The sequence below is a fragment of the Triturus cristatus genome, chromosome 4_1 (assembly GCF_964204655.1).
Source record: "Triturus cristatus chromosome 4_1, aTriCri1.1, whole genome shotgun sequence".
In the NCBI taxonomy this organism is placed as follows: domain Eukaryota; kingdom Metazoa; phylum Chordata; class Amphibia; order Caudata; family Salamandridae; genus Triturus; species Triturus cristatus.
The window spans coordinates 7101866-7116332 of NC_140585.1; the positions used below are offsets into that span (position 1 = coordinate 7101866).

Genomic DNA, 14467 nt, shown 5'->3' on the forward strand with positions numbered 1-14467 from the left:
CTATTAGGGGAGACAATCTTCAGCTCAACACCCTTAGGAACATCAAGCCATTCCTTCCGCCCAAGGACATGCAGCCAGCCGTTCAATCCCTAGTTATCTCACGCTTGGAATATGGTTTGGTGACCCTTGCTCGGCTACCTAAAGCTAGTTTGGCTCTGCTTAGAGCCACTCGGAACGCTTCGGCCGGACTCATCACGGGCTCCAGAAAACATGACCACTTCACTCCAGACCTGACTCAACTAAAATGGCTGTCCATTGAAGCTAGGGTCCGTTTTAAGATCGCTTGCCTGATGCACAAAGCTATTCATCACAACACCCCCGTATACCTGGCAAAAAAACTTGAGCTATCGGGCTGGAGTCAGAACCTAAAAAGCTATAATACCTCACTATTGAAGCCTCCCAACTTCAATAAGAAAAGAACGTACAATCGTGCTTTCTCTGGTCTTGCTCCCAAGATCAGATCTAACCCATCACTGCCTCATTCAAAAAACATGTCAAATGGCTACTCCTGAACGACCATCAGCAGCACGAGCCCTGATGCCACCTCAATCTACTTCTGTCTCCTGTCTGTGACTCTTGCGTAGCTGTTGTTCAGATTGTATTATGTTCCTTCTCTTGTGTCATTTTGATTTGCTGCCCTGCTGAAACTTTACAGGTCCCAATAGATCGGCCGACCGTGCCCCCCTATGACCTTGTTGTTGTTAAGGTGCCTCATTTGTTCCATTTTGTTGTACTCATGATTTTTTCTGATTACACCTTCGCTCCTTTGTACAGCACTCTGATACCCGTATGGGTCATATTCGCACTTTATAAAACTTTTCAAATAAATAAATATTACCAGGGGCCCTCGGCTGATCCTGTCTATTACCAGGGGCCCTCGGCTGATCCTATCTATTACCAGGGGCCCTCAGCTGATCCTGTCTATTACTTGAGACCCTCGGCTAATCCTGTCTATTACCAGGGGCACTTGGCTGATCCTGTCTATTACCAGGGGCCCTCGGCTAATCCTGTCTATTACTAGGTGTTCTTGGCTGATCCTGTCTATTACCAGGGGCCTTTGGTCCTTGGCAGATCTTGGCTATTACCAGGGTCCCTCAGCTGCTCCTCTCTATTAACAAGGGCCCTTGGCTGATCCTGTCTATTACCAGGGGCCCTCAGATGATCCTATCTGTTACCTGGGGCCCTCGGCCGATCCTGTCTATTACCAGGAGCTCTCAGCTGATCCTGTCTATTACCAGGGGCCCTCAGCTGATCCTGTCTATTAACAGGGGCCCTCAGCCAATCCTGTCTATTAGTAGTGGCCCTCGGCTGATCCTGTCTATTACCTGGGGTCTTTGGCCCTTGGCATATCCTGGCTATTACCAGGGGCCCTTGGCTGATCCTGTCTGTTACCTGGGGCATTTTGCCTTTGGCAGATCTTGGCTATTACCAGGGGCCTCGGCTGATCCTGTCTATTACCTGGGGCATTTGGCCCTTGGCAGATCTTGGCCATTGCCAGGGGCAATCGGCTGATCCTGTCTATTACCTGGGGCCTTTGTCCCTTGGCAGAGCTTGGCTATGACTAGGGGCTGTTGGCTGGGCCTGCCTCTTAGCATGAGCTCATGGCTACAAACTGGAGTGCTCAAGGTGTGTTTGTATTCTCAGTGTGAAACAAAACCAAAGCTGTACACCACAAAAGATGCCAAGTTTACTGGCAGTCGCCTTAGCATTTGTGATAGATTGCATCACTCACACTTAACCTCACATATCCTGTGCACTAGAACGCAGCCTCTTCGAACTCAACTCACCTTATAGTACCTGCCCTCGTAGCTACACCCGCACTGCCCGGCACTGACACACTCGTTACCGCTTCTGAGAAATCCTGTGTTGCAGAAGCAGCCTTCGGAGCATTGAGCGACACACGTAGGCTCCGTAGAAGCACTGCAGGAGTCCTGGCACCGTGCACCACAGAGCTCATAGTGGCTATTGGCGGGACAAGTAATACCTGAAAAAAGCAGGCAGTGAGCAAGAGTTATTCATGTAGAAGGAAGTGAGAGCCGAGACGGTCATAACACTGTAGCGAAGCAGCAGTCCCAGCATTCCTTCGTGCTTATGCATTGGATACACAAAGGCAGAAGCAGAGGCTACATTTCCACTAAAAAGACATCAAGTGCTCGGAGGCAGAGCGCATCCACTTATCACAACAGTTACACACCTGCTGCTCAGAATAATCTGTGCAGATTATGTTAAAATGACATTGATATTTCTGATTTTCTTTTTAAAAGTGACAAAATAAACTGCATTCATCTGCACCCACTGGGGCATATTCATGAGAGCCCTGCATCACGTTTGCACCACTCAAGCAAGGCTTCGGTCGGATTTATGAAGCCACGCAAAGCCAAATTGTGTGGTTTTAAGCGGCCTCATAAATCTTGCATAAGGCAACGCGGCGCAAGTCACTGTGTTGCCTTATCCTGCGCAAGGGAGGTATTCTATAGGCTTGTGTGCGTATTCCCATGGAATTCCCATGGGTTATGGGGCATTCCCAGATTTCCAAGGACTTGTAAGCCTGGAATACAGCAAAATCTTACGCCTCCCCGGACCAGGTGTATCGAGGAGAAAAATCTTTGCTCCTCCTCGTTTTTCCACTTTCCATGCGTGCTGGATTCTGCAGCAAATGTAGAAGGAAGAATTGAAGTAACACTTAGCCGTGTTAGAACGTTTGCTGTTAATGACCGGAAGGAGACCGCTTCTTGTCTTCTTTGAGATGGTTTGCTTGGGCTCAATCTTCTTCGCTCGTCGCCAGTGTGAAGAAGTACAGAGGCAGAAGGTACTTTAGATGAACTTCTTTATTCAAGCTTCAGGTACAGCAACGTCCTACCCACAGGACACCCCACAGCAACTGACCATAAGCACTTAGCAACAAGACTAAGCTCACTCTACATTCTAAACCAGATGAGGGGAACTTCCACATGAAGTCAATGGCGAGCACAGAGCTGCACGGGGGAAACTACCACAAAAAACACCTCCATGGATTGTTTTCTTGCAGGAAGGTGCCCCTTTCTGCACTAAAACAACCCTGCCTACAACACCTGCACCCGTGCACTATGGTGCAAGGGTGCCTACGTTGGTGCAGGGCTGCCGAAACGGTGCTAGTGATGGAGCAAGGACTCATAAAAAGAGACTTGCTCAGAAGTGATCCACTCCTTTAACTTACTAACAAGTTATTAAATCTGTTTTGTGTCAAACTAATGCGCACCACATGAACATGCAGGTTAGTGAAGCTTGCCTATGTGTTTACTAACACTAATAACACGAACGAAGGACTTAAGCACTTTTAACGAGGGAATCTTTACTGCGCATGCGTCAACTGCTTCTACGCAGTGTGACGAGCTAAAGCTTGGAGGGAAATTCTTGCGCATGAGCAGAAGACACTAAAATGGAGTCTTAGGGCCCGATTCACAGAACTAACTTAAAACAAAATCCTAAACTTACTACTTTTGGTATTCACGGAAGGCATTTAGTAGTAGTAAAGTTAGGATTTTGTCTTAAGTTTGTCTTAAGACAAACTTAAGACAGACTTAAGACAGACTTAAGACAGGATTTTCTCTTAAGTCTGTCTTAAGTCTGTCTTAAGTCTGTCTTAAGTTTGTCTTAAGTTTGTCTTAAGTCTGTCTTTTGTGTGTCTTAAGTCTGTCTTAAGTTTGTCTTAAGTCAAACTTAAGACAAAATCCTAACTTTACTGCTACTAAATGCCTTCTGTGAATACCAAAAGTAGTAAGTTTAGGATTTTGCCTTAAGTTAGTTCTGTGAATCGGCCCCTTAAAGACTCGTGTGCATGGCATCTGCTTTGCTGAAAAGAAAACAAGCTATTTTACTAATGCTAATGCGGAAAAAGTATTATTAAGTAAAGGGGAATAGAGTAGAGACGGGTGGTATACAGTGAAAACATTTATTTTTTAAAGTAACATTTGTCCTTCGGACTTTATCATTAGTGCGCATTTGGGCCTCTCGTGTATGACTGAAGTAAGCCACGCAATGTGATGACTGCACATGACTGCTGAAATTGAACGCGGAAGGATGACACAGAGTTTAAATGAAAGTCAAGGACGCAAAGTGCTCCAGCCTGAGAACAGGCGGTGAAAAGTTCAAACTGAATAGAATTTTAACAAATGTTGCAGATGAAATGTGAATGCGGCTGGCAAAATAAAGCATGAATAAAAATTAGGGTGATGGGTTAGTGAACAATGGATTTACTGAATAAAGTGACATGTAAGCATGGCGTGATGATCTTCCCCCCTTGCCTGACCAATTAGATTTCGTATTTTTATGATATTGAATCTTTAGTGGGTGGTACCTAAAGAATGAAAGGTATAATTGAGATAGTTGTAGTTAGTTAGGCAGATGAAGATTTTCTGAATGCTGCAGAGCTCGGGATGCTGTCGGAGTAGCGAGAGAGGCTGATGCTGGGAGGGATGCTGATGAAGAATCGAATGCAGAGCCTGAAGCAGAACTTTCTATCCTAATTTAATTGGGTTAGAAGAAGACTTGCGGAAGAATCTCGAGGAGGAAGAGAGTGTCAGAGAGGGGTGCAATACAATCGTCGGTATTAGAGAGGTCAACTATCCTGTCCTGAAGTCTTTGTTGCCTGAACTATCCCGGGGGACCCTTACCAGCCCGTTGGCCAGGGGGTTGGTCTTCACACCATAAATATAATTTTGTGTATTTGCAGATGGTCTTTTCTCTCTGTCCTCTCCTTTCTGAGCATAAGTCATTGCATGAGTCCGATGTATGTGTTTGATTAATTGAATTTTCTCTCCTACGGATGATTGTGCCTGTACTGTGTTTTTTTTTAAGTGGTTCACATGCATTTAATTTAGAAAAAGATTTAAAACTTTCCTGAGTCTGTGGTTATTTACTTCAAGGTATAAAAAAGTCATAGTTATGTTCATTATCACCATCAGTTAGTTCAACTAATGGTCCATCGACCAGAGGAAAGAACTTTTTGATCAGTGAAAGGTTAGTTAAGAATATTGAATAACTAATCCTGATATTGTGACATTTGACCCCGTATTGGATACGTACGGTGCGTTCCTGCCCTTTCACTGTGACGTAGGGCAGCACAGTATGGTGACTTGCTGCACTGCCCTATGCCAAAACCCCATAAATGAGCCCCACTGTATTTATTAATTTTCTCCTGCATGTTCACAAAGTAGAAACAAGCACACCTAGGGCCTCCTTTACTGGTTTCTGGCGTAGGGCAGCCTCTACGCCAGAGTGAAAGGGCAGAGCTTTGGTGTTGAAGCTTCTGTGGTTGCAGGTGTTGCCAGGTCTGAAGAGGAAAAGTACCTTAAAGGCAATGATAGCTCCAGTTAGTAAGAGGGCAGGGTCCAAGCATCATTCTAGCTACAGTTTGTAGTGCATGATCTGAGCAGCCCCTACTGCTTGCTGGAACCTCAGCCAAGCACACCACATGGTATCAATTACAACGACAAGAGGGAAATGATACCTCAGAGCAGGACAATTGGCACAGACAGCCTACAATGTAAAATCAATTCAACTGAAATTGCGTGCCAGTGCAGGGAGAAAGGACGGGAATGCACCTTTTTTCATAAATACGGTGCATTCCTGCCCGTTCACATTGGCGTTGGGCAGCGCAGAAAGAAGGCTTGCGGCACTGCCCTATGCCAGTTCCTCATAAAAGAGGCCCATAGTTTTTGGATTTACACATTCATGTTAAATTTGCATACTTACATTAATATAAAAGTCTACCACTCTGCCCGACAAGTCACTTTAAGTCCAGTGGCTGAGTCACCATAGTTTCTGGTAAAGTTACTTGTGCACCTTGGTGAATCCAATGCTAGGAACTCCACCAACAGAGGGTCTGCGCATGGGCATTTACACTGGCAGAGGTGCAGATGGTCTGCACATGGATATTTACACTGCCAGAGGTGCAGAGGGTCTGTGCATGGGCATTTACACTGCCAGAGGTGCACAGGGTGTGAGTGTGGGTAAATATACTGCCAGAGGGGCAGAGGGTCTATGCTTGGGCAGTTACACTGCCAGACTTGCAGTGGGTCTGTGTGTGGGCAGTTACACTGCCAGAGGTGCAGAGGGTTTGTGCGAGGGCAGTTACTCTGCCAGAGGTGCAGAGGGTCTATGCATGGGCAGTTACACTGCAGGAGATGCAGGGCAGTTACACTGCCAGAGGTGCAGAGGGTCTGTGCGTGGGCAGTTACACAGCCAGAGTTGCAGAGGGTGTGTTTGTGGGCAGTTACACCGCCAGAAGTGCAGAAGGTCTATGCATGGCAGTTGCACTGCCAGAGGAGCAGAGTGTCTGTGTGTGGGCAGTTACACTACAAGAGGTGCAGAGGGTGTGAGTGTGGGCAATTACGCTGCCAGTGGTGCAGAGGGTCTATGCTTGGACAGTTACACTGCCAGAGGTGAAGGGGGTCTGTGTGTGGGCAGTTACACTGCCAGAGGTGCAGAGGGTTTGTGTGAGGGCACTTACTCTGCCAGAGGTGCAGAGGGTCTATGCATGGGCAGTTACACTGCAGGAGGTGCAGGGCAGTTACACCGCCAGAAGTGCAGAGGGTCTATGCATGGCAGTTAAACTGCCAGAGGAGCAGAGTGTCTGTGTGTGGGCAGTTACACTGCCAGAGGTGCAAAGGGTCGGTGCAAGGGCAGTTACACTGCCAGAGGAGGAGAGGGTCTCTGTGTGGGCAGTTACTCTGCCAGAGGTGCAGAGGGTCTATGCATGGGTAGTTACATTGCCAGGGGTGCAGAGGGTCTGTGTGAGGGCAGTTGCGCTGCCAGAGGTGCAGAGGGTCTATGTAAGGGCAGGCACACTGCCAAAGGTGCAGAGGGTCTATGTGTGGGCAGTTACACTGCCAGAGGTGCAGAGGGTCTGTGTGTGTGAAGTTACACTGCCAGAGGTGCAGAGGGTTTGTGCGAGGGCAGTTACTCTGCCAGAGCTGCAGAGGGTCTATGCATGGGCAGTTACACTGCAGGAGGTGCAGGGCAGTTACACTGCCAGAGGTGCAGAGGATCTATGCATGGGCAGTTACACTGCCAGAGGTGCAGAGGGTCTGTGCGTGGGCAGTTACATAGCCAGAGGTGCAGAGGGTGTGAGTGTGGGCAGTTACACCGCCAGAAGTGCAGAGGGTCTATGCAGGGCAGTTAAACTGCCAGAGGAGCAGAGTGTCTGTGTGTGGGCAGTTACACTGCCAGAGGTGCAGAGGGTCTGTGCAAGGGCAGTTACTCTGCCAGAGGTGCAGAGAGTCTATGCATGGGCACTTACACTGCCAGAGGTTTAGAGGGTCTGTGCATGGGCAGTTAAACGGCCAGAGGTGCAGAGGGTCTGTGCGTGGGCAGTTACACTGCCAGAGGTTTAGAGGGTCTGTGTGAGGGCAGTTATACTGCCAGAGGTGCAGAGGGTCAGTGCAAGGGCAGTTACACTGCCAGAGGTGCAGAGGTCTGTGTGTGTGCAGCTACACTGCCAGAGGTGCAGAGGGTCAGGGCAAGGGCAGTTACTCTGCCAGAGGTGCAGAGGGTCTATGCATGGGTAGTTACATTGCCAGGGGTGCAGAGGGTCTGTGCGTGGGCAGTTACACTGTCAGAGGTTCAGAGGGTCTGTGTGAGGGCAGTTATACTGAGAGAGGTGCAGAGGGTCAGTGCAAGGGCAGTTACACTGCCAGAGGTGCAGAGGGTCTGTGCATGGGCGATGCATTTGCACAAAGGCGGAGATGCATGGGTTCTAGTTGTTGCAGGACTTTTCACCTACTTCCAAGGGCCCAGGACTGGATTGACATCACTTGGCAGGAAAGACTTGCAGCAAGCAAAGTCCAGGTGTTGTTTCAGGGTGAGGTGAAGTCTTTGATGTCCCTGAGACTTTGAAGAGGGGGCAAGAAAACATGCCCTTGGAGTCCCTCTAGGTTCAAATGAGATGGATCCAGTCCTTCCTTAGTCATAACAGAGGTCTGCAGGCAGAAGGGCAGCACAGCAGAAAAGCAGTTCTTCCAGAGCAGCAGTCCAGCAGAGTGGTAGTCCTTGTAGCAGTTATTCACAGGTCGAGTAGTGTACTGAGTTGGTAGCGTCAGAGGTTCAGTACTTATACCCCGTTGTGCCTTTGAAGTGGAGGTGACTTCAAAGAAGGGTCTTTGAAGTGCACAGAGTTTCTTTCTTCCTGTCCTGGCTCCAGACTCACTACAGGGGGAATGCAGCCCTTTGTGTGGGACAGGTCACAGCCTATTCAGATGTAAATGTCAGCTCCTCCCTCCTACCCTTCCCAGGTTGGCCCATCATGGTGTGGATTGCCCATCAATCACACCTAAGCTCTCTTTGTGGGTGGCTATTTAAAGGAAGGCACAAAGTCCAGATGTCACCCACCCCAGACATGAATTGGAGACAGGCTGCAGGCCCACAGTGATAAGAGCAGAAAGATGCCCTATTTCTGAAAGTGCAAAAGAAACAATTGATGGACGGAATGCTGGACAATGCAAACATTCAACCCCAGTCACAAGGATCTAGGTTAAACCCATCAATCTTTTGCTCACCACACGACCCCAGTTTGACGCAGCAATATGCAAATCAGTCTTGATCCTATTCCTTGTGGGAACAGTCTAGCCCAAACTGCCAAGCCAGGTCCTTCCTGGACCCGAAACAAGCATCCTAGGACCAGTTTCACGTATGGGAATTAAAACAAATATAATGGGGCGTGCTGCAGGGGGCTAGTGCTGGTCATATCAGTTGATCTTGACTTTAAAAATGAAGAAATAAAGACAGATCACCCATATTTTTGAGCGATAAAGGTGTATTTCAACCATTCACTCAACAAACCACCCCTGTTGATAATAAACATCTAGATTAATTCCCATCCAACCGGAAAAAAAGAATCTATTGAAATTAAATTGAATTTTGTATCAATTCAATGCTCAACTAATCCAGTGCCCCTAATACTTTTTTCCGGTGAGTTTAACATGAACCTCTGCCAGCTCACGTCAAGAGATCAAATAATGGACATTATCAAGTATGTTTGCCAAGTTCCGTCTATCCAAGTACTTAAACAACAGGCGGATTCAATGGGGAATGTAGCAGCAAGCAACCTGGAGCACAAGGGCGTACGAGTATTAAATAGCACCGGATATTCCAGCACAACCATCACTCCACTCGGCAAAATCTTACTCAATAATCCTCGTTTTGGTCCCTTTATATTAAATGGTCAATAGTTTCAGTTTGGTTAAGAGTTTGGAAAGTGACCATCAGCCGTCAATGATAAATTTCAATTTAAATATCACATTCCTCGAACAATCCATACCACAAATATGTTACACAACAGTCTAAATCTATAAAAAAAAACTACAATTGTCAGTAACCGGCACTGTGGAAGTTGAGCATCAGGCCAGAGTTTTGTGGGAAAAACTACAAGAATCATGTCTAAACCCCTTGGATCATTGGGAGCAATTTTCCACCCTCTTATTAGAGAAAAATGTGGCTCGACGGCCAGCTAGAACAAGATTAGAGAACTCTTTTCCAAGAAAAACTTCAGTGCAACTCTTCTTTACATAAACAAAATTGAACCACGCCCTGAGGGTACTGAGATATAACCCGTCCTCAAGCATACGGAGAGAGACTAAGGATGTTATACAAAAACGAGATAAGGTCTCAATCTAAGATTGAGTTTGATCAGTACTGGTGCAAAATTCTCCATGCCTCCAAACATAAAGACTCAAGAGAATTCTGGAAGCTAGTTAATCAATCCACCAATGGGAAACCCCAACCCTCGATTACAAATATTCCACAAAATACCTGGAGTAAACACCTGGCTGACATGTACGGCGGGTCCAGCTAATGTAACAGGTTCCTTAAAAATGGACAGTCAAAATAACGCCAGGGAAGAACTCTCCATGGTGATTCAACCCAGAACAGTGGAAATAATCATTGGTTAAAGTCATCCAGATGGGGCTCCGGGGCCTACTGTCCTACCTCAAGCACTATACAAAGAAGACCTGCAGTTCTGGGCAGAGAACTTGACAACATTATTCAATTACATCCTGGTGAATCAAGATGTTCCTGATAAGTGGAGGGGTTCAATTTTGTCCCCCATCTTCAAAGCTGGAAAAACTTTGGACCCCGCCAATTATCGATTAATAGTTCTTATGGACTGTGAGGCCTAGTTTTTTGCCAAAAGTCTACTAGGTGAACTAAAGGATTGGGTGGAATCTAAAAACCTGTTGCCTAGACATCAGACAGGGTTCATTAAGGGGTTGGGTATGTCAATTAATATTAATATTCAAATGCTGGCACTCGCTATTGAACAAGCAACATGAACCTACACTTGTGTTTTGTAGATTTTCGATCAGCTTTGATGCGGTACAGAGGAATAGCCTTTGGGCTAAGTCCTCAAAGTGGGGAATTTCTGCCACTCTCCTTAGAGCTATGCAATTACTGTAGACAGATGCATGGACAAGAGTTGGATCAGGTCAAGGCGCATCAATCTTGAAAAAAATACCAAAAATGAATGGTCTAAAACAAGGCTGTTTCTTGGCCCCTCTCTTGTTCAATTTGTATCTTGCAAACATTTCTCCATTTTGAATATCATTAACTCGCACTCCCCGGTTGTGGCTAGCTTTAAGGTTTCCCACCTTTTGTATGCGGATGACATCATTTGTAAAACTGCTCAGTATGCCTCGTCCCACGGGTTAAAAATTAATTTAGGTAAAACGAAAACTATGCTAGTGACAAAGTGAATAGTTTGCCACCCAAAATTCTGCATAGAAGGGATTCGGCTTGAGTCAATGCAGGAGTACAAATAGGTGGGGGTAATATTTGACGCGAGAGGCTCATTCAAGAACCAGTGTGCAGGGCTACAAAGAAGGAACAACTCTTTAGTAGCCTAAAGGGCCTGTCACTCAAGCCACTATTACAAGTTATGACGGCTCAACAATATTCCATCTTTGACATACGGTGTGGATATTTTGAGAGGGAAGGCCGATAAAATTGACAATCTTGTGGTAGGGGTATACCGTCGCCTATTTAATCTCCCTCAGCAAGCTTCGCCAGCACAAATTCGATTAGAGTTTGGCTTAAAATGACAAAATGTAAATATTTTAGGGACCTATTTGAAATTTTGTCATAAGCCAAGAAACGATAACAGCTCAACTCTTATGACTGTCGTTTGTGAGGCTATAAGCGATCAGGAAAACTTGATTACTAATGAATATTACAAACTGGCCATATCTACTTTTAATGCAGGAGAATTATGGGCCCTACCTCTTTCACAATCTGCTTTTATTAAGGGGAGCAGTGGAAAAGGTCACACACATGGATGGTAATTGCTACTTATGGCCAATTAAAACTCCAGAACTATCTGTGGGGTCTGAACGGTCTAAATGTGAAGCTAAAGCTCCTAAGACTTCAACTTGGCCATCTCCAATTCCATAGTCACTTCCCTGTGTAGAAAAATCCCAGTAATTCAACGACATGTCGCCTCTGTAATTATGACAGAGAAGATTTTTGTCATATAGTTTGTAGCTGCCCAGCTTTAATAGCTGAATGTAAAAGCTTACTAAAACCCGATTTCAACCAACATGCTATTCGTACATGCCCTTAAGCAGTAATAGCAGGTTTGCTAGTAGAAGATTTGCGTTTCACCAGAAAATTCTTAAAGTTTGTTGATATTGCAGTGGATAAGCTAGCCAAAAGTGCACTTTTGGCTTCTCGCCATTTTATCACTTATTATTTTACCAATATGGCGGCATATTATCAATAGATGGCGATAAATATTTCAAAACACGCTTAGCGCTTTTTTATTTTTCGCCGTCTATCGCTGGAATTTATCGCCCGGTTGGCGCGTTATTAATAACGTGTATCACCGAGGCAATAAAAATTCAAGCGATGGCAGGGATATCGCCGTTTTCCATGGAACAACGATGGTGTGCCAGCAATGTTCAGTGGAAAACGGCGATATGGTTGATGATAGGGCCCTGTGGTCTTAGCCCCACAATCCACCTCCCATGTAAGGTATGCCTTAGTCAGGAATTTAACAGATGTTAAATTCCTGTGATAAGGCCGAGTAAGGGCAAAAAAGATCAGCACTACACCGGACGGGGCCTCGTTAATATCGCGAAGCCCCGTTATCGATATTTTACACTTAAGTTTTACGAGGCACACCTACCTTGCATCTCATTAGCGATGAGAGGCGGAAAGAAACCGGGCGCTGAGGCAAGGAAACACGTGCTAGCGTGTCCTTGTTAATAAAGCGATAAAATTATCGCCGCTATTTGCCTGAAAACAGACGCTAAAGCGGCGATAATGTTATCGCCAGCCCTTGATAATATGCCCCTTAAGAACTCTAATCTGGAAGGACAGCCAACCAATGCAAAAGTCGGGTTACATAGGAGCTCCTAGTATAAAGTGAAAATAAGGGTGTAGCAATTGTAATGTTATAAGACGAGTTAACAAATAGCACATTGCACTTTAGATTTCTTTTATGATGTAACCTTCCTTTACCAAGGTGGGTAAATAAAATGTAAAAAAGTTTTCCAGCAAGCCAATCCATTGGAATTTATTTTATTCTTCTTTTAAACGAGAGAGTTTATAGAATATAGTTTAATCGACAACACATAGAAGGAATTGGACATGTTGCGGGATACAACGAAAATACTATTTGGAATAAGTCCAGCAGAATCTCAATTAGGTAGTACACACCTAGGTGGTTTTAAATACCGAATTAACTGTTTTAAACTTTGTATTAACTTGTAAATGCATTAATAATGTGCTGCCTAGGTTGTCATCTTATGATTTTTCATATCATAGGAGAAAGATGTGCCAAATTGTATGTTTTTAGTATCTGAACAATAGATTCTTCTTCTTCTACCTCCTAGCTGACCTCTAAGTTGTCAGAAGCTTACTTCCACAACGTGGCCATCTGGCTTCAGAAGGCCAGCATGCAGCTATCAACATATTGAGGTGGTACTTTCTTGAGAGCTTGCTCCCGCCCCCTCCTTAACCAAACTCTGAGGTCCCTTGCAGAATGACCATATAGAAGTTCAAAGGGGTTAAAGCCAACCCCTTCTGTGGTACCTCTCAGTAAGCAAAAAGCAGGCAAGATGAGAGGACGTCCCACTGATGCCTCATGGCATCAGGCAGGCCTTTGATCATGCATTTCGGGATCTTGTTGTTTCTCTCAACAAGCTCATCGGTTTGGGGATGGTAGGGGTGGAGAAATTTTAGGTAACTTCACACTCGCTCAACATTGACTGCATATAAGCAGATATGAATTTGGTGTCCCTATCAGACACCATTTCCATGGGGGAACCCACTTGGGTAAAAATCCCCATTAAGGCCTTAGCCACTGCAGGTGCAGTTGCAGTCCTCAGAAGGATGGCCTCTAGGTAACTTGTGACATGACCCACCAGAACCAGGATAAACCTGTTGCCAGAGGCTGCCTGGGGATCCATGAGCCTTACAATGCGGATGCCCAGCTATTCAAAGGGAGTGCCAACAACAGTCAGGGGATTCAGGAGAGATGTAAGCTTCTGCCCTGCCTTCCCCTTTGCCTGGCAGGTCAAGCAAGTCCTAGAGAAGAATGTATGATTAAACAACTACCACTTAAATAACGAGTTCCTAAACCATGAAGGCTAAAGAACGACCAAAGCCAAACCACTATGGTTTTAACGACTTACTGAACCACGAATATTTTTCTATTGACATATATTCCGAATCTACCACTAAGTTCAATACAATGCATGTTTGAAACACGAACAAAAAAATTAAATTAAATTAAACAACACTTCTAATTAACACAATTTTTATTACTGAATCTTGAAATTAGCCCTCAAACAAAGAGAGACAGTTATGGAAGGTATAAAACAATAAAATAAAATTCCATCATCTTTTTATAATATTTTCACATTAGAATGCTAACTATAAAGGCACGGAAAATGAACACAATTTTGACTATTTAAAGCGATTATATAAAATACACGTTCTCACAGAAAATATATATATTTTTTTAAACGGATCCCAGAACATATTTTCATTTTTAAATACAATAGTCTTGATTAAAACATTTAATACAAAATGGCCAACCAACACTTTGGGGCCGATTCCGATCCTGTATTTTTTTTCCCATCCGACTCGTATCGGTAAATTTTTCCATACAAATCGTACAAGTCCCGTCCGACCCGCGAAGTACGATTCGTATGGGAAAAATACAACTTTTCCCGATCCGATTTGTACAAATCGGGAAAAGTTGTACGAGATGGACCCGGACACTTTTCCATACAAATTGTAAAAATGCATTCCAACCGTACTAGTATGATCCGGACCGGCTTTCTGAATTACGATTTGTATGGAAAACGTACCGTACACGGGGAATGCCATTACCCGCTTCGAAGCTAACTTTGTACGACTCGTATCCTGGGAAAAGTTGTTCCCGGGCTGCGAGTCGAACAGGGGTACGAGTCGTACAGGCATACACCCCCGT

At 45.1% G+C, this 14467-nt stretch overlaps 1 protein-coding gene across 1 annotated transcript in view; it reads right to left on the reverse strand.

The window, feature by feature from the left end:
* LOC146839269 (zonadhesin-like) overlaps window positions 1–14467 on the reverse strand; it is a 209088-nt gene that overhangs the window by 96366 nt on the left and 98255 nt on the right. Inside the window, exon 5 of the mRNA XM_085650331.1 lies at window positions 1788–1984. Within this exon, the coding sequence (XP_085506457.1) occupies window positions 1788–1984 (197 nt within the window). The remainder of the gene's footprint in view (window positions 1–1787; window positions 1985–14467) is intronic.